The sequence below is a fragment of the Odocoileus virginianus genome, chromosome 10 (genome assembly GCF_023699985.2).
Source record: "Odocoileus virginianus isolate 20LAN1187 ecotype Illinois chromosome 10, Ovbor_1.2, whole genome shotgun sequence".
Taxonomy (NCBI): Eukaryota; Metazoa; Chordata; class Mammalia; order Artiodactyla; family Cervidae; genus Odocoileus; species Odocoileus virginianus.
This window is the reverse complement of record NC_069683.1, coordinates 5,160,420-5,183,716: the sequence shown is the minus strand read 5'-3', so window position 1 is coordinate 5,183,716 and position 23,297 is coordinate 5,160,420. Positions and strand designations below refer to the sequence as shown.

The 23,297-nt window shown below is 51.6% G+C and overlaps 1 protein-coding gene across 1 annotated transcript in view; it reads right to left on the bottom strand.

Moving 5' to 3' along the window:
• Nucleotides 1–2,311: 2,311 nt before the first annotated feature.
• The window catches only part of DGAT2 (diacylglycerol O-acyltransferase 2), a 33,791-nt gene continuing 12,805 nt past the window's right edge, over nucleotides 2,312–23,297 (bottom strand). Inside the window, exons 2-8 of the mRNA XM_020892224.2 lie at nucleotides 20,535–20,663; nucleotides 13,972–14,079; nucleotides 13,529–13,599; nucleotides 7,221–7,425; nucleotides 6,485–6,659; nucleotides 5,474–5,676; nucleotides 2,312–3,685 (exon numbers count right to left, since the gene is read on the bottom strand). Coding sequence (XP_020747883.1) covers nucleotides 3,531–3,685; nucleotides 5,474–5,676; nucleotides 6,485–6,659; nucleotides 7,221–7,425; nucleotides 13,529–13,599; nucleotides 13,972–14,079; nucleotides 20,535–20,663 — 1,046 coding nt within the window. The 3' untranslated portion in view covers nucleotides 2,312–3,530. The remainder of the gene's footprint in view (nucleotides 3,686–5,473; nucleotides 5,677–6,484; nucleotides 6,660–7,220; nucleotides 7,426–13,528; nucleotides 13,600–13,971; nucleotides 14,080–20,534; nucleotides 20,664–23,297) is intronic.

Sequence of the window (23,297 nt, the reverse complement as noted above, 5' to 3'; positions counted from 1 at the left end):
GAGTTGGACACGACTGAGCAACTGAACAACAACTGAGACGACACCCCCACTCCCGCCGTCCACAGGCAGTGGGTCTTCTGGAAAAGGAGATTCCAGTTCTCTCTTTTAAGGTAACAACTCCCAGCCCAAGACAATATTCATAGCATTTACCTAGAGTACCCCACACACAGCTTAGAGTGAGGCTAGCCTCTGCTCTGCACAGCTAGACAGACACCCTTGCTATTTGCAAGGGATTAATTATAGGATCTGCCACCCCTACTCCAATCCCTCCCCCAAATGAATAACAACATTTGAGGATGCTTAAATCCCTCATAAAAAATACAGTAGTACAGTTGGCCCTACATATCTGCAGATGCAGGATCCATGGATATGGAGGGCTGACCATACATTGCCCCAGGTGAAGATGGCCCCTCCAACATTTGAAGCCTCCTTATTGCTCGTGTTCTTAAGTAGAGATGGTGGGGTTTCTTGATGCAGAGTAAGTATTTAATCTTCACAAAATTAATGCTGAGAATACTGGGCTGTGTTTATAGGGGTAGCCTAGCTTAGTCTGAAGTCAGATGCTGAGGGTCATAGCTAGCCTTAGGCTAGATCAGAAAACAGGCCTTTCCCCGATCCTAAAGGAAATGTCTGTTCTCTAACCCAGGCTCAGTGTCCTGAGGCCTAAGACCTGCCTGGAGCCACAGAATCTAGTCTCTGTTGGCCCCTCCAGGGCACCTCCTCTCTGCCCTGCCCGCCTCCCCACAGAAAAACTCTGGAGAAGCTCCCTGCCCTTCCATGGGAAGCCCCTTGCAGACCTCTCTACCTTCACCTCTGTGGTTCAGATTAGCAGCCTCTCTGCTCTGCACTTTGCTACTTTGCCCTTCCTGGCAAATTTCCAGTCACCCATTAAGTCCCAGCTCAGGCTGGGGCCTCAGCTCACCAAGGACCACCAGTGTTGGACTAGGGGCCTCTCTGTCACAGCTCTGACCACTCTGAGTATCCTCAGCTGTTTCCAGCTGTTTGTTTCTGCTCCCAAGCTCACAGCTTCTGACAAAGAGAAATGGTCCCTGAGGTAAATGGGACAGGCATTGCATGCGTGCATTCTAAGTTGCTTCAGTCATGTCAGACTCTGTGCGACCCTATGGACCATCAACTGCCAGGCTCCTCTGTCCCTGGGATTCTCCAGGCAAGAATACTGGAGTGGGCTGCCAGTCCCTCCTCCAGGAGATCTTCCAGACCCAGGGATCGAAGCCACGTCTCCTGCATTGACAGGCAGGTTCTTCATTAGCGCCATCTGGAAAGCCCCAGGACAGGCGTTAGGCAGTGGAAAATGGGAAGTTCCTTTAGCTCAAGTGGGAAAGATTCCCAAGTATTTGGTATTCTTTGAACTGAATGGAATTAGAACAGAGAGACAGCATCTTGTGAGATCCAGGTGTGGCATGAAATCACTAGATGCCAGCAGGCCAGGCCTTAGTTGTGGTATACCTAAGGCCAGAAGCGAGGAGCATGGTTGAGTGATCCATATGGAGCTTTCTAGCTCAGGTATTCCAGGACCTTTACTGCAGGAGAGTAGCCTTTCCCACAGGAGGAAGGCAGCTGTGAAGGGGGCTCCAGTGAGCCCAGCCCCCTGGTGTTCACTGTGTGTTGTGTAATCCTCACGAGTACGAGCTGGACGTAGTGACTTCCATCTAAAGAAGAATATGGCAAAACTGATAGGTTGTCACTGCTGAGATTAGATCATAGAAGACTATGGTTTCTGTGATGCTGAAGCTGAAAGTCCAATACTTTGATCATCTGATGCGAAGAACCCACTCACTGGAAAAGACCCTGATGCTGGGAAAGATTGAAGATGGGAGGAGAAGGGGGCGACAGAGGATGAGATGGTTGGATGGCATTACCGACGTGATGGACATGAGTTTGAGCAAGCTCCGGGAGTTGGTGATGGACAGGGAAGCCTGGCGTGCTGCAGCTCATGGGGTCGCAAAGAGTCAGACACAACTGAGCGACTGAACTGAAACGAACTGATATTTCTGTTTGCACTCTGGTTCTTCTTGCTTACTCTCTCTGATGCAGCCAGCTGCCATGCTGTGAGCTACTCTACCAAAAGGCCCATGTGGCAAGGAACTGGGAGTGGCCTCCGGTCAAAGCCAGTGAGAAGTGAATTCCACCAGCCGTCAAAAGTATGACCTTGGAAGTGAATCCTCCCCAGGTTAATCCTTGGAATGACGACAGCCCAGCTGATAACTTGACTGCAGCCTTGTATGAGACCTTGAAGCAGACCCAGCTAGGCTGTACCTTGACTACTGACCCTTAGAAACTGTAGACAATGTTGTTTGCAGCCACCAAGTTTTGGAGTAATTTATTACACAGCAATTGATAACGAATATACCACAAAGGTCCATGTGGGCTGAAGGGGAAAGCAGGAGAGGGCTTAGCAGGCAGCCCGGCTGGGGCGGTGGTCTCCCCAAACATCAGCAGCAAGATGCTGATGTGGCCCCAACAATAACTCATAGAGGGCACTTGTTTTCATTTATTCATTTAAGAATATACAAAAGTCTGACATGGCATAATGATCTCCTCAAAAGAAAACAGAGTACACAGAGGCCTAGCTTCCCTCCCTGGCCCCCTCTCTCAGGAGAAGCACAAATATATGAGGTCTGGGCTCAGGGAACTTCTGTTCTGGTACCAGTCTGCTGCTTAGGTCCCTCTGCAAACAGGAAAGGGGACCCCTTCCTTGCATCCACTACTGACGATGTGATTTAAACAAAGCGAGGCCACTGAGAAGTTTGTGATTTAGGCCAATGCAGGGTCTGCACTGGGTCCATGTCACCAGCCCCCTGAGGAAAACCAGTCACTCCAACCAGAACATGATGAGGCCTGATAACCCAAGAGATGGTTCATCTGGACAGCTCCGTGCTTCAGCACAGGAACATTACCACCCTGATCCTCTCTTTGGAGGCCAGTCCAGGCTCAGATTTCAGAGACTGGGGCCATAGGGGGTGGCTGAAAGGAGAATCAGGCTTGAATATTCCAGGTGCTTATCCTTGCGCTCTTCAACATGGGAACCCGTTTCCTGAGTCTTCCCTTGGCAAGAGGGTTTAGTCCTGCAGTCAGGCATTGGGTAGCTGGGCATAGAGATGTTTGTATTAGAGGAGGCTTCTGCCCCTCATCCCTCAGGGCCAAAGGGCAAATAATCTAACTGGCCCGAGTCACTAATGACTGTCCTTCTTCCCCAGTTAACTAGGAATGAGTTTTCTTTGTAATTTGGGGAAGGAGAGAAGAGGGGTTGTGAAACCATAAAGGCCCAGATGTGGCAGCCCCCACCTGGAACAGGGCAAACTGGAAGTGAGAGAGCTTGAAATATTCCCTTTCTCCTCCTTAAAAAATACCTAACATTATAATGGTTTAACAAAATTATTATAATTTCTTTTAAATAACCCACAGACACCCATGATGCTTCCAAATTTACAGAACAAAAAGCACTTGAGAACTTGGTAGAAAACGATTTGCAGCTGGTTCCTCCCAGAAGCTGGCCCCTGCAGACAGGCTCAGTTCACCTCCAGGACCTCGGTCTCCGGGAGGCCGAACTTGGTCTTATGCTGGTCGAAGAGCTTCACCAGGGCTTCCATGTACATGGCGTGGTACAGGTCGATGTCCTGCTGGGTCGGGTGCTCCAGCTTGGGGATGGTAATGGGCTCACCCACTGCAGGGAGGGGGCAGAGGCCTCTGATAAGTCAGTGCCGTTTGCCCCACCCTCCCTGGGCATTCACCACGATGCTCTTGGTGGTGACCTTGTGCTACGGGACAGCCACGTGCCAGGAATTGTGCTGGGAGTGCTCCATTTCAGGTTGTCCCTTTCACAGGTGAGAAGACTGGGGCCCAGGGTGATGGGAAGGGACCTGCCCAAGGCCACCTAGCCACTAAGCAGCAGGTGGAATCAAGTCCAGCTGCACTCACTGCTCACAGTACTCAGTTGGGAGCTCATGTGAGAGGTGTGGGATCCAGTAATGGCTTTGCTTTTGCCTGCTCTGGGCACGTCATTGCCTCTCTGAGCCTTAGTTTCCTCACTGATCACAGGGGGACCCTTCCTTACAGGGCTTTGCTGAGGATTCTGTGCAATAATGCAATATGCTATGAGAAGTGTGGTAAGGGCAGGAGAAGGAGAAGGGGACCACTTTCCCAAATCCGTGCATAATTTTATTTTTCTCATCCTCCTGCTTCCTCTCCATACCCAGCTCATCCTGAAGTCCTATCAATGCTATTCCTGAAATTTCTTCCAAGTTCATGCACTTTTCTTCCATCTCTGCTGTCATTCCCTCTGTCCAAGCCAATGGCTTGGATTCCATTTTTGTCCCTTCCAACTCCTTTTTCTAGGGCTTCCCTGGTGGTTCAGCTGGCAAAGAATCTCCCTGTCAATGCAGGAGATGCAAGAGACTTGGGTTTGGTCCCTGGGTCGGGAAGATGCCCTGGAGAAGGAAATAGCAACCTACTCCAGTATTCTTGCCTGGAAAATTCCGCGGACAGACGAGCCTGGTCGGCTACAGTCCACGGGGTCGTAGAGTCGGACAAGACTGTGCAAACAGGCCTTTTATAACTCCTTTTCTATTCAGGAGTCCCAAGGATCACTTTAAAATGCAAATCTGAGTCTCCCCTCCCCCAAACCCTCAAGCAATTTTCAATTCTTAAGGTGAAGAGCAAACTCCTTCACCCGGGGCACCAGACCCTGTCCTTCTCCAGCCACCCCGTGCATGGAAATGTTCCTGCTGCCTCACAGACATCACACCTGGTATGATGTATAACAAGAATCAAGGGTGAGTCTGAGTCATGGGATTTAAAATGCAGGAAGTTAATCTCTTTGGAAAAAGTACAGAGCAAAACTTCTGGCCCTGATAACAACTCTAAGTATTTATGTGAGCTTTGGCCCCTGAAGTCCATGGCTTATGGCCTCTGTGCTCTGTGTGAGTTCTAGATTGTGAACCATTAACAGACACACACACACTCCTACAATAGATAATTCTTTGGAATCCTCTAATAGTGACTTCCTTCTGTTCCTCAAAAATCTATGCAGTTCTGCTGTGAAAACTTCATTTTGGCTGTTGTTTCTGACTGAAAGACTCTTCGTCTTCTTTTTTTCAGGATAATTCCTATACGGCCAAGAGTGTAAGAGCCACTCCTGCCTGAGATCCACTAGGCCCCTCCAGAGCACGTTCTTCTCACACCCCCTGTCGGTCTTTACTGTAAGGGGATCTTCCCTGATGGACTCATGCTCTGCAAACACAGAACTGCTGAGTCCTGCTTTCTCATCCAGACAGCTTAGCTCATGGTAATGGAACTATCTCCCATCTCCCACCCACACCCATCATTGCTATCAGCACCCAAACAGGTCCACATCCTCATGGTTTACAGTATGGACATCAGAGCCAGGGGCCTGGATTTGAATCCTAACTCTGCCACTAAACTAGCTGTGGCACTCGAGTTTAGGGGAGCTTACCGACAGTGGTGATGGGCTTGGAGTAGGGCACCAGCCCCCAGGTGTCGGAGGAGAAAAGGCCTCGACCATGGAAGATGCATGGGGCGAAGCCAATGTACTTCTGGAACTTCTTCTGCACCCATCGGCCCCAGGAGCCCTCCTCAAAGATCACCTGCTTGTACACCTCATTCTCCCCAAAGGAGTAGGTGGGAACCAGGTCAGCTCTGGAAGAGAGAGGCCAGAGTCTGTCTTAGCCCAATCACTGGCTTCAGTCCCTCCTGGCAGCCCCAGGGGCCCCAGACACCAGCCAAACTGCCCTCCCTCAGGAGTGTGTACAAGAGTCACCTGGGGGACCCCAAACCACATGCTCCCTCAGGGCCAAAGGAGAACAGGCCCTCTGCCCCTGTTAGTGAGTGGGGATCATGTCAGGGTTTTACAACGTGGCCCTGAACCAGGCCCCCTAGCCTCACTCAGTTTTCTCAAATGGAAAATGGGGGTGGCATTCCTGCAGGATTTTGCAGGACAATCCAATGGGGCAGTAGAAGTAAATGTGCTCTGTCTAATGAAATGTGCTGAACAGGTGGCTCCACAGACTGTGCCCCTGGTTTTCTAGAAAAGGTCACAGAAACCCAAGCTGCCCTGTTCCTCTCTGCCTGTCCTCAGGGTTACCGCTCCAAGAAGCCTTCCTTGATATTTCCAGCCACACACCATTCTCCTTCCTGGCCTTTTGCTCTCCTAGCTGTGTGACAGGCTTTGGCATGGGGCACAGTCCTGCCTCTGGGCCTGGCGGGCCTCTCACCCCACCTGCCAGGGCCCAGGAGACTCAGGCTGCATTTCTGTCCACCCAGCAGCTCTTGGCCTGAACCTCTGGTCTCCAACATCCCCTTCCCTATGGATGGTTAACTCCCTTCTCTGCCTTCCTAGAGTCTGGGTCCTGCCTCCAGGAGGCAAGGAGCTGCTGCCCTGGGCTGAGCAGAGCTGTGGCGGGGTGTGGGCATGCATGTGCACACACATGTTCTGAGATGCACTCACCCATGGCGCAGGGCCAGTTTCACAAAGCCCTTGCGATTGCGCAGGGTGACTGCATTCTTTCCGGGCATGGAGCTCAGGGACTCAGCCGCACCCCCCACCACGATGATGATGGCATTGCCGCTCCCATTCTTTGAAAGCAAGTAGTCTATGGTGTCCCGGTTCACTGGGCAGATGCCTGGGGAGTGGAGGGGGGACACACAGTCAGGGATGGACTTCCTACCTTCTGCACATGGTCAAATATAGACAGAGCCCTGGATTTGGTTCCCAGGCCTAGCCCAGCCACTTAGAAGAACAGCCCCATGTTAAGTCATTCTATTTTCTGAGCCTCAGCTTACTTATCTGTAAAATGGGGATGACACAGGGTTGTTTAGGGAATGCATTCTTTTGGCAAACATTCCCTGAGGTCCTAACTCTGCTGAGCTGGTACCAGGAAACCCCAGTAAGTCAGGCTGGTGGGAATCAAGGTGGATAGAACATGAGAGTCCTGGACAATGATTAGATTGTGCAAAGGGCAGCACAGGGGCTGGGAATGCCCAGAAGGAGTCAGAGAAGGTTTCCGAGGGACACCATTATGCTAGTTGAATCCAGAAGATCATATGAACAGTTCTCTGGCTCAGCCCTGACACACCAGGCTGTGGCTGGCCACGTCTCTCAGGACCAGGTGCTAGAGCACAATGGGTTGGCTTCCTGGCCAATGGAGAGGCTCAGACAGGGGCACTCAGAGGTAGATTCTCACCTCCAGACATCAGGTACTCCCGCAGCAGTGGCATCCGGAAGTTGCCGGCCAGCGTGGCCAGGTAGGGCCTTATGCCAGGGAACTTCTTGCTCACTCCTGTGGCCTCTGTGCTGAAGTTGCAGAAGGCACCCAGGCCCATGATGCCATGGGGATGGTACCCAAAGATGTAGTTCCTGCTGGTCAGTAAGTTGTGTGTCTTCACCAGCTGCAGGGAAGACCCTGGGTCAGAGCAAACTGGCCAGGAAGGGGTACCGGGGACACCCAGAGGTAAGGGAAGCACTGGCTGTGCCCTGCTCCTCGGAGCCTGGGTCTGAAGGACTGGAGTGACTCCCCCTAGACCTCAGACTCTCATCACTGGGGCCTCAGTGCTGGGGACTTGAAAGTCACCATTTGGACTTCGAGTCCCTGGAAGGGAGTAAGACACTTCCTCATTCCCCCTGTTTCTCCAGCCAAACACCAGGTCCTCTTAATTGCACTCTGCCAGCCTCCTGCATTCCCTCCCTCTGGGCCCAGCCCCTTCACCACTGCCAGAGTGACTGCTCTAAAAGCCCAGTGAAATCTCTGTCACTCTTAGATAAAGAGGGAAGTCCAGCTCCCATCGGGGTAAAGTCCAAGTCCCTAACTTTGGCCAGAGAAGGGACAGAGCGTCTGGCCTGAACAGAAACTTCCTCCCAGGCAGCCAGACTCAGGTCAGGCTCTGATGCAGGAAGGACAAGGACAAGTCACAGCCCTGGTGCCAGCCACAGTGGGGGTGGGGAGGTCAGCTGTCCAACTGGGTAGCTGACCTGCGGTGCTATCAACAAAGTTGTCCTGGGATGGTCTCGAGGGTGATTGGCTTCCTCGGGGCCCACCCCCTGCCCTGGGCCTGGTGACCTGGACAGCGGAGTGGGTGGTACAAAGTTTCCCTAATCCCTGAGCACAAGAGACACCCACCCAGCACTACCCAGCGGGGTGGAAGGTGCTGAGAGGGATGGAGAGGATGAGCATTTTGTTCAGAAAACATCACTTTTTTCCCAACTAGAAAAATAATAAATAATCAGAGAATTTTAAAAACACAGGAAAGTCAGAAGAAAATCAAAAGAACCTGTCATACCTCCCCCTCCAGAAAAACCACTCTGACGTGTTCAGTTTTTTTTCTACTCAGATACACATGTTCTTTTTTAAAAATCCCCACACTGAGGTCATATGGTTGACATGGTTGATAGAACTACCTCCCAAGCATATAAAAGCTATTTTTTTCTTATCAGAATCCCTCAGTACCATGTCTTCTCACAGCTATGCTACATGAATAGGATTGTTATCAAACCCAGACTGATGAAAAGCTTTGAAAAGCTTTGAAAATTTCCCTCAGAAATAATGCTTCCACAGATACCTTATTTTTGTCTTCATGTCTGTTTGCATTCTTAAGACAAATTTCTAGAAATACAGCTCCCAGGTCAGAGGGGATGACCACTTTGATCTGGTGGGCTGCCCTGCCTCTAGAGACATGGTGCTGGTGACATTCCTACAAGCAGTGCTTCAGGGTTCCCCCGGCCCAGGGCTGGGGCCAACTGGAAGCAGAATCCCTGGCTACCAGCAGAAGAGCAAGGGCCGGGGTTTCTGTGACTCTGGATTTGGAAACTGCCTGGCTGAGGGAAGGACCTTGTGCTCAGCTTGAGGGGGCGGGGTGCTGGTGACTGGTCTCCAGGAAACTGAAATCTGAATCTGCAGGTGATGGAGGCCAGAAGGGGGTGGGAGTGAAGGTAGCTGGCACACCTCCCAGCTCTGTAACTACCAGGACATGTGAGCGTGAGCCAGACCCCCTGTGCTGTGTGCCTGGATGCTCGGGACATTTCTACTCTTTCTTCCTTCTTTGCCTTTGTTGAGCAGATTAAAACTGCTCAAAACCCCAAGTGATCTCCAGCTGCCCACCACATAAAAGGGGAGCAGCAGCAGCTGCATCCACAGCTAGTGGGGATGCAGCTTGACATGAGCTCCACGAGGTGGTGGTTCTGGGGTTTTGCCCCTGAGAGCAGCTGTGCCCACCACTTCAGCTTTTGGGAAAGCCAGAATGAAAAAGCACCTTGAGCCAGTCTCACAGAGGAGGAAGGCATGAAGGAGAGAGCTGAGGCGGCCAGCACTGGGATGGCAACCTGCTCCTGAGCTGAGGTGAGGGCCAGGCCCAGGAACCTGCTGGACAGTGTGGGCTGGAAGAGCCCTGATCTGGGCCATTCCTTCAATTATGAGGTAGAGATTGAGGTCGAGAGAAAGGAGTTGCTGCTTCCCGGCAGATTCTTCCCTACCTCTAGACTTGGCCACCCAGCTGTGCTTTCCCTGGTCCTGAGATACAGATGGGCCACTTGGCAGAACCCTAGCTGGTCCCTTAAATCATTTCCTCCCTGCACCCCAAGCCTCTATCTGGTTAAATGAGGTGTCCTGCAGCATAGGGCAGATTCTTTGTCCCTGATGCAGCACCGAGAAAAGTGCAGACATCTGATATGGCTTTGATCTGACTTCGTGCCACACTCCTACCCCTGGGTGGACAGAGTGTCCACTCAAGAGAGAGGAGGAAGGGCACTGATGATGAAGGCTCTGTTGATGCACCTGATCTTGTGTCCCCTGACTGTTTCTAATGGCAAAGTCTCAGTCCAAGGTACTGGCCAGGGCAGGCCTGCTGGCCAACACAAGCCTACAACACGTTCCTAGCAAGTCACCCCTCACACCCTGTCCCCCTGGCAGCCAAGGTGGTCAGATAGCTTTGTCCCAGCCTGGCACCTTATAGAGGAGGAAACTCAGAACCAGAGAGGAGCAGAGACTCGCCTAAGCTCACAGAGCGGGGCACTGGGGCAGAGGAATGAAGATATGAGAACACGGGCCCTGAGGCAGACACTGCCTTGGTTTCTATACCAGCCTTGCACCTTGGGACAATTCCTCCTCTCTGGGCCTCAGTAGGTCCATCTGTGAAATCAGGCAGATGGACAGATAAGTGACTGTAAGCTCAGAGAGTCTTTCCTGGTCTCTTCTCCAAAGATCCTGCCCATCACCACTGGGAGAGGTCGTGACCCGGGCACTGCCCACTCCTCTTCCAGGTAGCTGGTGGTCCTGGTGGCTGCAGTGAACACATAAGCCCCACCTCTACTGGGAGAAAAGATGCTCTCTGGGCCAGCTGAGCAGTTCTGGTGGCAAAGACCTTCAACAACAAGGGAATGGGGAGGTATAGGTAGGTGGGCACAGTTAGAGATCATTCCCCAACCATTGGCAAGAGGCCAGGAAAAGGGTGTGGAACAGGAGGGTCATACATGACTCCATCAATGCTGGCATCAGTTCACAAAGGCCAAACCTTCCTGCACAGAAGAGGAGCCTGAGGTCCCGAGGGTCAGGGACTCTGCCAAGACCACCACCAAGCAAGGGCAGAGCCCAGGATGAGGCATGAGGCCTCAGGCTCAGCTTGGCTTTGGTTCTGGCAGGACCTAGGGACCCTCCCAGGGCCAGCTCACTTGGGTCATGTGGATCCAACTCCCAGCTGACTTCTTGGAACAGAGGTGGGACAAGGTACATGGGTTTTGTTTTGGTTCTTCAGGGAGGGTAGAGATCAGTGGGAAAGGGTACCTGTCTGTCCCAGCTTGGACCAACAGTCATCAGGTCATCCTGTTCCAGATGGAGGGAGCTATCAGCCTTGAAGAGGTTTCCTGGGGGGCAGGCTACTCTGGGGCCCCCAAGGAAAGAGCCCCAGAAGAGAGAAAGAGTCCATAATCCCTCACAACGAACCATAATTCACCACTTTTCTAGCATGTGAACAGCTCCATTTTACAGACAAGGAAAATGAGGCTTGGTGGGCTAGAGAAAGCGTGCTCATAGTCCCACGCGCAGAAAGTGACAAAGTCCAGCAGGATCCACTAGAAGGGCAAGGGCAGGGGCCAGGCACACTCTTCTGCATCCCCATGCCCAGCAGAGCCCAGCAGTGCACAGGGAATAGAGTATCCTAATAGAGTGGCCAGTGAATAGAGTGACAGGGCAGGACCTCAACCCGGATCTCCAACAGCAAAGCAGAGGGAGGGAGACCCATGAAGTGAGGCTCAATCCAGCGGGGCAAACCTGGATTGCATCTCTCCCAGAGAAAGAGGCAGTAGGAATTCAGTGGGAAAGACTGTGGGGCCCGGATTCTAATACTAGCCCTGGCACGGAGTCACTGCGCAACTTGGACCAGTCCTTGCTCCTCTTCGGGACTCAGCTTTCTCACCTCCAAAATGAGAGGGTTGGGTCCTATGAGGCAACATCCTCTTAGCAACAACAGCCTTGGTTTCTTTGCAGCCAGAGAGACAGGGTCAAGAAAAGGGAGGAGTAGAAATCCTGACTCCAAAGGTCCTGGGGAAACCGGGCTCAGGCTGCGATGGGCAGAGGGAGCCAGCCTGGTGCCATCCCTACTATACTGAGTGTAGCAGGAAATGTAGGGTTACCTGGCCACCTCCCCCAGGCAGCAGGCCAGGATGTCTCAATCGCTGACTCACAACAGCAAACATACACCACCCTGTGTCATGGACACTTCCACATTCACGCATGCTTTCTTCACTCTTAAGACCCCACTGATTTCTGCTGGGTTACCTCAGCACTGAGGGTGTGCCAGGGCTGGGGTGCCAAGTGAGCCGCCTAGACAGGTCTCTCCACTGCAGGGAAAACCTTCGGGATTCTGCCAGAGTTCTCTACCATCCACCAGCATCACCCACATGCACCTGGCCCTACCAACCTGGCTTGCAGACCACCAGCAGGGCGCCTGACAGAATGGCACTGAAAGTCAGACCAAGCCACTTTTTATCTTGTCAGGACCTTGAGTCTGGCCCCAGAGGAGACAGGTGCTCAGAAGACTAGTGTGGGAGACCCGGGGCAGCTAGAGGCACAGGAGGAAGGAAACCCGGAGGTCAGCTTGGTCTAAACTGGCTGCCTGAGGGGAGACGGCACCCCAGCCTCACCCAGGGTCAGACTGGGCTGCTTCTCCTGCCTCTGTCCTCCAAGCCTGAGGAAAGCTTGAGGATTTGTCCAAGCCTATCTCCCAGAGCTCTGCTGCATAGGGGGGTAGTGTGCTGTGGTGGGAAGTGTCCAGACTTGAAGCAAGACAACAGCTGGAGTCTTGGCTCAGTTTCCTGTTAGCCTCATTCAGCTGTGCAGCTCTCTGACCTTCAGTTTCCTCTTCTGCAAAAATGGTATAAAATGAATACCCACCACACAGGGTGCTGCGAGGGTTAAAGGAGACTCCTTGGGGAAAGGTGCTGGCCCTGACAAGTCCCAGGAAATAGAAGTCCTCCCTCCCCCTCCACTTCTCCCCATCCTCCACATCCCAGGCTTCTTTCTCAAGGTCGGGTGCCTGTGCTCTCAGGATTTTCCCTGCCCCTTCAGTGCTGCTTCTCTTCAGGATGGGGTTCTAGGAGCAGCACCTTCAGAAGCCTTTCCCAAGCACTTAGCAGTGAGGTTCTCACTCTTCATTCACTGCACACCAAATTTTCTGGCCCCTTATTCCCATGACCAGGACCCCTGGTGACCCACCCACGACTGGCTGAGAGGTGAAATTTCTGTAAGAGCTTCAGAAGGAAAGAAAGCCCCTCACACCTATTGCTAACCTTGGTTGAGACCAGATAAACTTGGACTACCTTAGTATTGCTCTTGATAAATCACTTCCTTTTCTATATTTTTTGGCTCTGTCATGCAGTTTGCAGGATCTTAGTTCGCCGACCAGTGAATGAACTGGGGCACAACAGTGAAAGTGCTGAATCCTAACCACTGGACCACCAGGGAATTCCGTCACTTCCATTTTAAGTTATGACTTTAATGTTCACTGAAAGCAGACAAGCAATGGCCATACTATCTGCTATTATTTCTGCTCCTTACATCACCCAGGATCTCAGTATCTGAAACAGCTTTTAGATGCAAATGCTAGAAGAAGTCTTGTTTACCCAAGGAACAAAGAAGCTTCTTTCTTTCTGAAAATGAGGATCAATAACTAGCATGCTTCCCTTTTTACCTTGGCTGCCAGGAAGCTCAGAGGTGACCATGAAGTTCAATCACTGCAACTCTGTTGACACTTAGGGATGAATTACTAGTATGTTTTCCTCCAAGTCTTGATTTTTCTTTTTACCTGGTACAGAATTATATGTATGTATCCTAAATTGCCTCAAATCCTACATAAAGTGGGGTGGAATATCGACAGATGCTCATAGTGGGAGATGTCACATAGTTCAACCCTGCACACATGGTCGCTGTGGATGGGTAAGTTAAGGCTTGACTTCAGATTTCCCATTCACTCCCACCCTCCCAAGATAACACCTGCAAGTTTTTACCTGAATGGGAAAGTAGTCTCGAAAGTAGCGCCACACAGCCCAGTTTCGGACCCACTGTGACCTCCTGCCACCTTCCATGGAACAAAACATAGTGTTGAGAGGGAGTAGGAGGTGGGGGAGGGTGACATTCAGGAAGAGCCAGTGTGAACCCCTGAGCTAGGTGACCAGCACCCTAGGCAGCATCCTCCCCCCCAAACCCCTTTCCATGTTCATTCCCTCACGTTACGGACACCCGGGACTGATGTAAGCTCCAGTGAGAAGCATGATGGTGACCTTAGAGACTCCCCTGTCTTCAGAACCATGCCCAGGCTTAGCCAACACTATTCACATAGTAGGTGCTAACTAGAGAAGGGGCAGTACCCATGACAAGGAACTTCAGCTTGTGCAGGAGGGAGGAGTGTCCCGAGGGCAAGGGAGTCAGGCAGGGTGACCTGTGCTCCTACCTTTCTTGGGTGTGTTCCAGTCAAACACCAGCCAGGTGAAGTAGAGCACCGCGATGAGCCAGCAATCGGTGCAGAATGTGTACATGAGGATGGCGCTACAGGCCACTCCTGGGGGAAGGCAGATGGTCCCCGGTCAGGCCTATGCTCCCGGCACAGGACAGTCCCGACCCTCTGGACACAGGGTCACTGGTGACTGAGCATTTACTGTGGCCCTAAGCTAGGCACAGCCGGGGCCCTGGGCAGAGGGCCATGGGGAGGGTGGGGTGGGGAGGGGGGTGAAGATGTTCCTGAGAGGAGCAGGATCACAGGGACATGAGCCTCATCTTCTAGATTCTGATGGGCTGTCCTAGCATCAGGAGGCATGTGGGCTCCAGGCTGTCTGGGCACCACCATAGGTGATGGACATTAACTTAGAGCCTTAAGAGTTGTTCTTTCTGCCCCTCCTTGCGTGTTCTCCCCACCTGAGTGCCCACCAGAGTAGCTGTGGATGAGGGGAGGGACCTGCCAAGTGTCTCTGTATCTCAGGACTTGGGCTGAATTACTGTCTTGAGTGTGAGGCAGGGTGACTTTTACCCCATTTTAGAGATGAGAACACTGAGGCTCTAGGGGGAGGGAACTAGTCCAAGGTCACCTGCCAGGACAGAGGCAGAGCCAGGACTCAAACTCAAGTCTGAGTATTAAGTCCAAAATCTGTACCAGGCTTTAGGAATTTACCCCAAACTAGAAGGCCCAGACTGCCACTGGAGGGACCCAAGAGAGTGGGATTCCCGCCCCAGGAGGCGGGCTGGCCCCCTTTCCACATAACTGAGCACCAGGCACTCCCCGGCCAAAGCCATAGCCCATCAGCCTCTCTCTCGAAATCCCCAGCAGCACACTGGAAGACTGCTGGGGCCAGCTTCCAGTGGTCCCTTTATTCTGGGCCTGCTGGCCATAAGACTGAATAACCTGGCACAGAAAGCCCTCATCAGGGCTTCCATCTTTCCAATTTTACCAAGGCATCAAAGCAAAGCTCAGACCTCATCTCCAACCTCATACCATCCTCCTACACGGATCTCTCACCTCTGAATTCTCTACACTGGGGGTGGGGCACATCTTTGCCCCCTGTCACTTAGCACAGGGCCAGGGGCATCAGGTACTCATGCTTGGGAGAAGGATGGTCTCTGGCCAACATTCCCTCCACTGCTGGAAGGGAGCCAACCCCTGTTGCAGGCCCCCCTCTGCTGGGCACTGCACTGGTCATGGGCGCCAGGTTTTGGATTCCATGCTCTCGTCTTCCCACTATGCTCAGTCCCCTCTGGTTTCTCAGGGAGAGGGGAGGGCCAGACACACACTCCATGAGCCTAAGGGCAGGAAAATGGTGATCCCTTATCATCCGCAACCCAGTCCTGTTCTAAGCTCCTGAGCTAGCCTCTTGCCAAGGGAGCTAAAAGTGGTACAACTATCTTGGGACTGGCAGTGAACATAGAGTGGCCAGGTGTCCAGGTTTTCAGACCACCTTAGGAGTGTGACATCATAGATGGGGAAGATGAGTCTCTAGGGAAGTATCTGGAGCCAACAAAACCCTGTTAAAGGCCAGCTGCGAAGTACTTGAGGCAGCTTGGTGAATGGCGATGTTTAAGTTAGGGCCACTTACACAGTCACTCACCTTGTTTAGTGGTTTGCCCCTGGTCCCCTTTCTTAGGCCTAGAAAAAGAGTCACAAGCCCCCGAGACTCCACAGGTATCCAAGTGCCTTCAGAGGCTAGATAGAGGCTCCAGGTGGGCCTGGGCAGGGTTGCGAGATTCAGGTTAGGATCTGAGCAGCCTGGAAACCTAGCTGCTGTCAAAGCCCTAACTCTGCTGAGGGGCACCAGGACCAGAGCGGGTGGAGCCCTGGGCTGCACTGCCTAAATGTCTGGGCTCTCTGGGAAGCTGGAAGTCCCTGTCCACTGTCCTTACTCTGGTGCTGAGGCAGCCTGGGAGGAGGAAAAGAGAACAGATGGAGAGTCTGGAGACTGCATTCTAGTTCTGGACTTTCTCAGCTGGAGGACCCTGCTCCCTCTAAGCCCTGTGTGTCCACAGCCGTCTCATCAGTATCTGCCTCCCCCAGCAGACTCCTTCCATCAGAAGGCTCTTCAGTCCCTGGGCTCCCTGGAAGCTGGAACCAGGTTAGATGAACTTCTCCAGCCACAGCAAGCAACACGGGAAAGGTTTATTGAGCAAAAATGAGTTAAACCCATCATACAAGTTGCCTTTCTCAGAGACTAAGCCCAGTCCTCTGAATACGGGGCTCCCTGGTCCATTCTTGTAGGGCAAGGGACTGCAGCAGGAACCCCACCCCCCCCCACCCAGTCCCCTCAGGTCCAGGAGATGTAAACAATTTTTGGCTCCACATGCAGAAGGTTCGGGACCCACCTTTACAATCACCCCTCCCCACAGAACATAGTCAAGCTTGTGATTCAAACTGCTCCTCAAAGCCTGTGAGCAGGCAGCCTATGGCTGCCCAATGCAGGGAGGTGGCAGTCAGGCCCATGAAGAGCATGGACACGCTCTTCCATGAAACTGGGGCCCTGCTGGCTCACTGGCCATGGCCCATCCTTGAATCTCCATTTCCAACAGGGTGTTGGGAAGATTACATGAGATAATGTAGGAAGATGACTTAATACACAGGTAAGTGTCCAATCTGGAGATCCATGGACTTGGATGGCGGGAAAAAATCTTAATGTTCCTTCACCTCTTATAGAAATGCAACGTTTCCTTCATTTATGAATGTACCAGACTGCAGTAGTATTAGCAGACCCTGTTGGCAGTGACAATCATAGAAAACAAAGGTGTTTCCATATCACATGTATGCTAATTAGGGATATCTTGAAAAACAATTTATTCTCATCACTAAAGAATTATAGTAATCTTTATGCCTGCTGCTAGATCTTTTTATTTAACACAGTAACAAAAAATAATGTGTCACTATATGTGGAATCTGATTTAATACTTGTGTATTTATATTTTAATACCATTGGCTTCCTTTGAAATCCAATGTGTTTTGTATTATGCATTTAAAAACTCGGAATGAATAAGGTTTAGAGCCTTAACCAGAATATCAGGGGGACCCGTGGCACAGGAATGGCAGCTCAGAGTCACTCCATTGTCCCAGAGGGAGGCTGATGGGGCCACAGCATCCTTTGCAATGCCAGGTGAGCCTCTGCCAGCAGATGTGGGTGGCAGTGGGAGGGAGTGGCTGGGGCTGCTCAGGGCAATAATTAGCAATAGGTTGGCAGACCTGCCTGTCCATGCAGGCTTGGCTCCCACCTACACAAGGGTTTTGGGAAGATGCTGGGCCGGTTTCTGGGCTGTGGTTAGACTTGATCAATTATTAACCTACAGCTCGAGGCAGCCCCTGCCACATGCTACAGGAGTCTGGGGTTCTACAAGCTGCTCAGCATCTCATCAGCCAAGCTCTGACCCACTAAGACAGTAGGACAGTGGTGGCTTCTGGGTGCAGATGATGGTGAAGGGAGCTGGTACAGCAGACTGGGCGGGGGCCTAGAGGCTGGAGTCCATGGGGTCTTGCTTTGGTCCTGTCACTTTCTTCTTATGTGATTCTGGGCAAGGCTCTGCCCTCGCTGGGTGCCTGATTCTTATCTGAGAACGGAGGGGTACTCTCTGCTCCAGGATTCTAAAAATTGCCCAGGCAGGCTAAGTTGGAAGTTTGAGCCCTGAGGGAGCCACTTTAATCTGCTCTGTTCCCTAGACCACTGTTACTTTATCTTGTTAAGGCCCATTGTTACTGTTGTTCAGTCGCTAAGTTGGGTCTGCCTCTTGTGACCCTGTGGACTGTAGCACATCAGTTTCCTCTGTCCTCCACTATCTCTTGGAGTTTGCTCAAATTCATGTCCATTGAATCAGTGATGCTATCTAACCTATCTAACCCTGGACCATAAAAAAGGCTGAATGTCGAAGAACTGATGCTTCTGAATTGTGGTGCTGGAGAAGACTCTCTTGAGGGTCCCTTGGAATGCAAGGAGATCAAACCAGTCAATCCTAAAGGAAATCAGCTCTGAATAGTCATTGGAAAGACTGATGCTGAAGCTCCAATACTTTTAGGCCACCTGATCCAAAGAGCTGACTCACTGGGAAAGACCTGATGCTGGGAAAGACTGAAGGCAAAAAGAGAAGAGGGCAGCAGAGGATGCGATAGCATCAGCGGCTCAATGGACATGAATTTGAGCAAACTCCAGGAGATAGTGGTCCATATGCCTCTGTAAAAATCTGAGGACAGCAACTGCCCTTCATCCAGAAAAATGTGAATATACTCTCACATGTAATTTTGTACCTAGTTTTAGGGGCTCATAGCCCCCCAAAGCCCACTCTTGGGCCTTAAGGTGAAGACTAGCCATTTCAGACTAGGCTCCCTGGTGAGCACTCCAGGCTTCTGTTTAATTTTTTTTTTTAAATAAAAAGTTTTATTGGAGAAAAATAGAACCACCACGTACACAGGGAAAAGAGCACAAGAATTCAACTGATACAGAACTGAAAGTCACAACTACCCAATGTTGTTTGTGATTACTTTTCAATTTCTTAAATGTCTTCCATCAATTTTTTAAATAGCCTTGCCAATTTTCAGCTGAAATAGAATCAAGTCTTCAAAAAATTAAGAGCCTCAGCGAAGGGACCAGCTTTTAAGATAACAAAGGTGACACCAAGAGTCTTCTAATAGGACCAATTCTACCGAAAAATTCCTGAAGCACATAACTACTGAGTCTGGTAGAACAGTAGCTCAGAGACCATCAGGGATTAGTTAGAACACTGACTCAGATGGTCCAGTATGCAGAGAGGGCAAACAAAAAAGCTGCATTTCCCTGTCGGATGAGTTCACATAAGAAAACCAAGGAGGTGCTAAGAAAATACAGGCAATGGCTGCTCAAAATAATTAAGAAGGCATTCTAAATACCACATATTATTAGACAACAGTGTGTAAAGTGATGCAATTAGAAAACAGGCAACTTAAAAAAAATATGGTCACAGGTTTTTGAGAACTCAAGAAAACAATCAATAGCAAACACAAGAGCTGGAAGTCTTCTCAGCTGAGGGTTGAAAGTGAAGTCGCACAGTCATATCTGACTCTTTGTGACCCCGTGGACTGTAGCCCACCAGGCTCCTCCGTCCATGGGATTCTCCAGGAAAGAATACTGGAGTGGGTTGTTCTGTTTAATTTTTAACTCTGCCACTTAATGAGCTTCACCATCTCTGAGTGTCATTGAGCCTCTATGAGTCTCCATTTTCTCACCTATGAAGTGGAAAGTCGAGGAAAGTGCCTGGTCCACTGTGTGTGTGTGCACACATGCACGCATGTGCGTGAATGTGCACATGCTCAGTCATGTATGACTCTTTGCAACCCCTTGGATTGTAGCCCGAGAGTCTCCTCTGTCCTTGGGATTTTTCAGGAAAGAATATTGGAGTGGGTTGCTATTTCCTTCTCCAAGGGTTCTTCCTGACCCAAGGACTGAGCTCACATCTACTGAAGGGGCTCAATAACTAGCACCCCCATTCCATCCCTCTGCCCTGCCAAGGGAGGGAGGGGCAGCTGCTGCCCTGGAAACGTGGTCTCTGAGGCCCCCAAGCCTCCTGGGAGGACGGCTCAGCACTGACATGATAATTCCTGATAATCCCCATCGACCTGAACAACCCCAAAGAGTGGGCCACCCAGAGGGACTCATTCAGGCACTGGAATGTACTCTGTGAGGCTCAGCAGCAGGTGTGTCTGCCCTGACATGTTGGGGAAGCCACTTATTACACTGGGGACACCTGACCCTGGGGAAGAGGCGAGACTGCTGGGGGAGCAGGGCCTGTTTCAGACAGGGGCCCTTCCTCCTCCTGGACAACCCATGGTGCCCTGACCCTGGTCTGGACGGCAACCCAGGGGACAGGGGCACCAACCCGGACCTGCAGAAGAAGCAACTCAAGCACTAACGTGGGCAGTGTCAAGAGAGGAAAGGAGATGCTCTGAGCGGGCTGCAGAAGCAGCTGGGGGCAGTGTTCAACAGAGGGTGGGTGAGGCTGGGGTGGGGGGAGCTTGGAGGATATGTCCCAGTAGCAGCTCCCGTAAGTTGGGGACCACCCCCCACCGGCCCAGGTCCTGTGTGGCTTGTGTGGCAGCCTTTTCCTCATATCCAAAGTGAGTAAACTGATTTTTAAGGGGTTCAAGGAACCTGTGTAAAGTCACAGAGCTTATGTGTAGTCGAGTTGGGATTAATCCCAGGACCAGACCAACCTAAGACAATGCAACATAGCTAAAGGAAAAAGTTTGTTGGGAGGCAGGGTGGCATGTGGGAACAGCATATGCTTTGTGGCGGGGGAGAGGGGGGGGCCTGTAGACCTGAACTCAAATCTGTGTGACTTTGGACAAGTTACTCACCTTCTCTGAGGCTTCGGCTTTCTATCTGTGAAATGGGAACCACACCACCACCTCCCACTAAATCTGAGTCTCCAAGCCTGCCTGGGGTACAGTACTTGATAGGGGACCAAAAAGGACCCCTCAGCTCTCTAACATCCCCGCCTGCCCTCACCCTCTGAGCCCCAGCTTACCCAGCACGAGGAAAGACAGGACCCACTGTAGCACTGAGATGACTTGAAGTTGCTTCTCTACCTTGGACCTATTGAGCCAAGTGACGGAAAACAGGTCCTGGAGGGCGGAGAGGATGCTGGAGCCAGTGCCTGTGACAGACATAAGACAGATGTCAGCCTGTCCGCCCTTCCCCGCAGCTGCAGAGTACCCCACACCAGCCCACCTCCCCACAGACACCTTCCTAGTCATGAGAGGGGCACGGGCCAAAGAATCAGACCGATCTGGGCTTACATCCCGGCCCTGTCACACCACAGTTTTGTAATTCTGGGCTGCTTACATGCTGCACTTCCCTCTGCCCCAGTTTCTATATATACCCAGTGGGAATGATGTCCCCCCCGCCACAAACAGTCATTTTGGAGACTGAATAGGGTATCCAAAGAGGTGAGGGGGAGGCTTGCCATAGTTTCCAATTCTCATTCCTCACCTCTACCCCGATCAAACCCCTATGTTTTCCTTTATCTGGATCTAGTACAAATATTTAACCTTTGCTATCTGGGTCTGTGAGGCCAGGGACAGAGGGCCAACATCCAGTTTGCAATGTTTTTTTTCCTCCAAGTGTATTTTGAGCACCCCCAATCCTTGACCCACCCCTACCCCCTTTATCTCCAGGACTAATACCCTCTGGGAGCTGAGCCCTCTTGCCCTACTCCAACACCATCAATACCACCTTCAGGGGAATTCACACTTTGAGCTTCACCTCAGCGCCCAAAGCCCAGGGCTCAGAGATGAACTGGGCAGGAACCTCTGCTTCCCTAGAGGACCCAGCAGCCACTGAGTTTTGGGCAGCCTGGGACACCGAGAGCTGCAATTATGTTTGCTAACAAACAAGTGCCAAGCCTGTAAGTTCAGACAAGATGTACCTAGTTAATTGGTTCTGTGGCTGTGCCCCCAGGGTGATGCCCTGGATTCCAGTGGCTAATGGACAGAGGGACGAGAAAGCCTGGTGACTACAGGAGAGGCAGCGCTCTGGAGGAGTATGGGCGAGGTTCCTGACACACCCTCTCTCCTTCTGGAAGCTGGGCCAGAGGACTGCGCCCTTTCAAACCCCACATGTGCTGAGTCCCAACTGCATGCTCTTTACTCAACACATCTTCACTGACTGTGCTGGTAAAATTCCTTCACACGACCCACTCTGCAAGGCCCCTGACTGAGCCACAATCTTGTCCTGGAGGGTCTCATGACCTTTGACCCTGGCCTACAGCAGAAGTGGGAGGGAGAAGGGTTTAGGGGTTTACACGCAAGCCTTTGTATTTCTTTAAAATCTGCAGAGCAACAAAGTCACAGTAGGGTTTAGAAAGGGACATGGCACTCATCTGCTGAAAGTTAACAATCACTCTGACTTTTAGGAGGCCCAGAGAACCAGCAGGACTCAAGGCAGACTCCTCAGTCCTGTTTCCCTCCCCTGGTCTCATGGAGCAGAGGGAGGGGGAAGCCAGGGGTATGGCAGAAGAGTCAGATCCCAGTGCAAACCCTGGTTCCACTCACTATGTAGGCAAGACCTCAAGGGTGTACTGCTATATCCAAGACATGGCACATACTGGGTACTCAGGAGCAGCCATACCCAGGGTGGAGGTGGCGGTGTGTGAACTTACCAAAGCAAATGAAGAGGCTGGGCCACACAGGAACTCCAGAGGTCTGGCACATGACTCTTCCTCTGCCCTCAACATATAGACCCACCATCACAGCCCTTTCCACCTCCACCCTTTCTCAGCACCCCATCCTGGAGCCTGAGAGCCCTCTGGGGTCCTCTGGTACAGCCCATCTGGACCTCTGGAGAGGCTGAGAAGAGGAGCACTGAGTTGCCCAGGGCTATCCAGCCAGAGTTGGAACCTGGATTCAGGGCACAGCAGATGCCAAATACAAAGGGCTCTACCCATGGGACACAGCAAGTCCAAGGATGGTCTGTGCTCAGAAGTGAGGAGAGGGTCCTGGGTGAGTACAGGAGGGAGGGAAGTGAGGCCAAGCACAGGCCTGAATCCTCTGTCCAAGGGACCCCTAGCTGCTGGCTCTCCCTCCTAAGCTGTGTGGAATGAAGGCAAGCAGGGGTCATGGCATGTGAGTCCTTGCCCTTGGTCTGGAGCAGGCAAGGCGCCTTGGCGGCAGAGAGGATAGAATGTTCTCCAGCACCTCGCTACTCAGAGTCCACCCTGGGAGCTGTTTAGAAATGCAGGGCCCCAGCGTGGATTTACTGAACTGAGATCTGCTCAGTCCAAAGTCTCAGGTAGGGTAAGTTTGGGGTAGGGAGTGTGCAAGGAGGAGCTGGGGGCCTCCACTTTCCACTGGGCTGGAAAAAAAGGGGGATGGAAAAAAGGGCATCAGACAATCTCATTTGACCACTTCCTACTGTGAACAGGACCGTGACGAGTGCTTGAGGAAAGGACTCACTGTCTAGCCTCTGCTGTTGGGTCAGGGCCAGCCAACTGGCTGCACTCACAACACAGAGCTCTCCTGCTTTGGGGTGGGGTGCACACAGTAAGTCCATGTTGGTTACATATCCCCCACTGAAACAACTGAGAAATTCTTCCTTGTTTCCAAATCCAAATCCACCTGCTATTGCAGGTCTCTTGCAATTAGATAAAGTCAGGGTGCAGAAAATGCAAAACATTTTTTTAATTTTTATTAGTTGGAGGCTAATTACCTTACATCATTACAGTAGTTTTTGTTATACATTGATATGAATTAGCCATGGATTTACATGTATTCCCCATTCCAGTCCCCCCTCC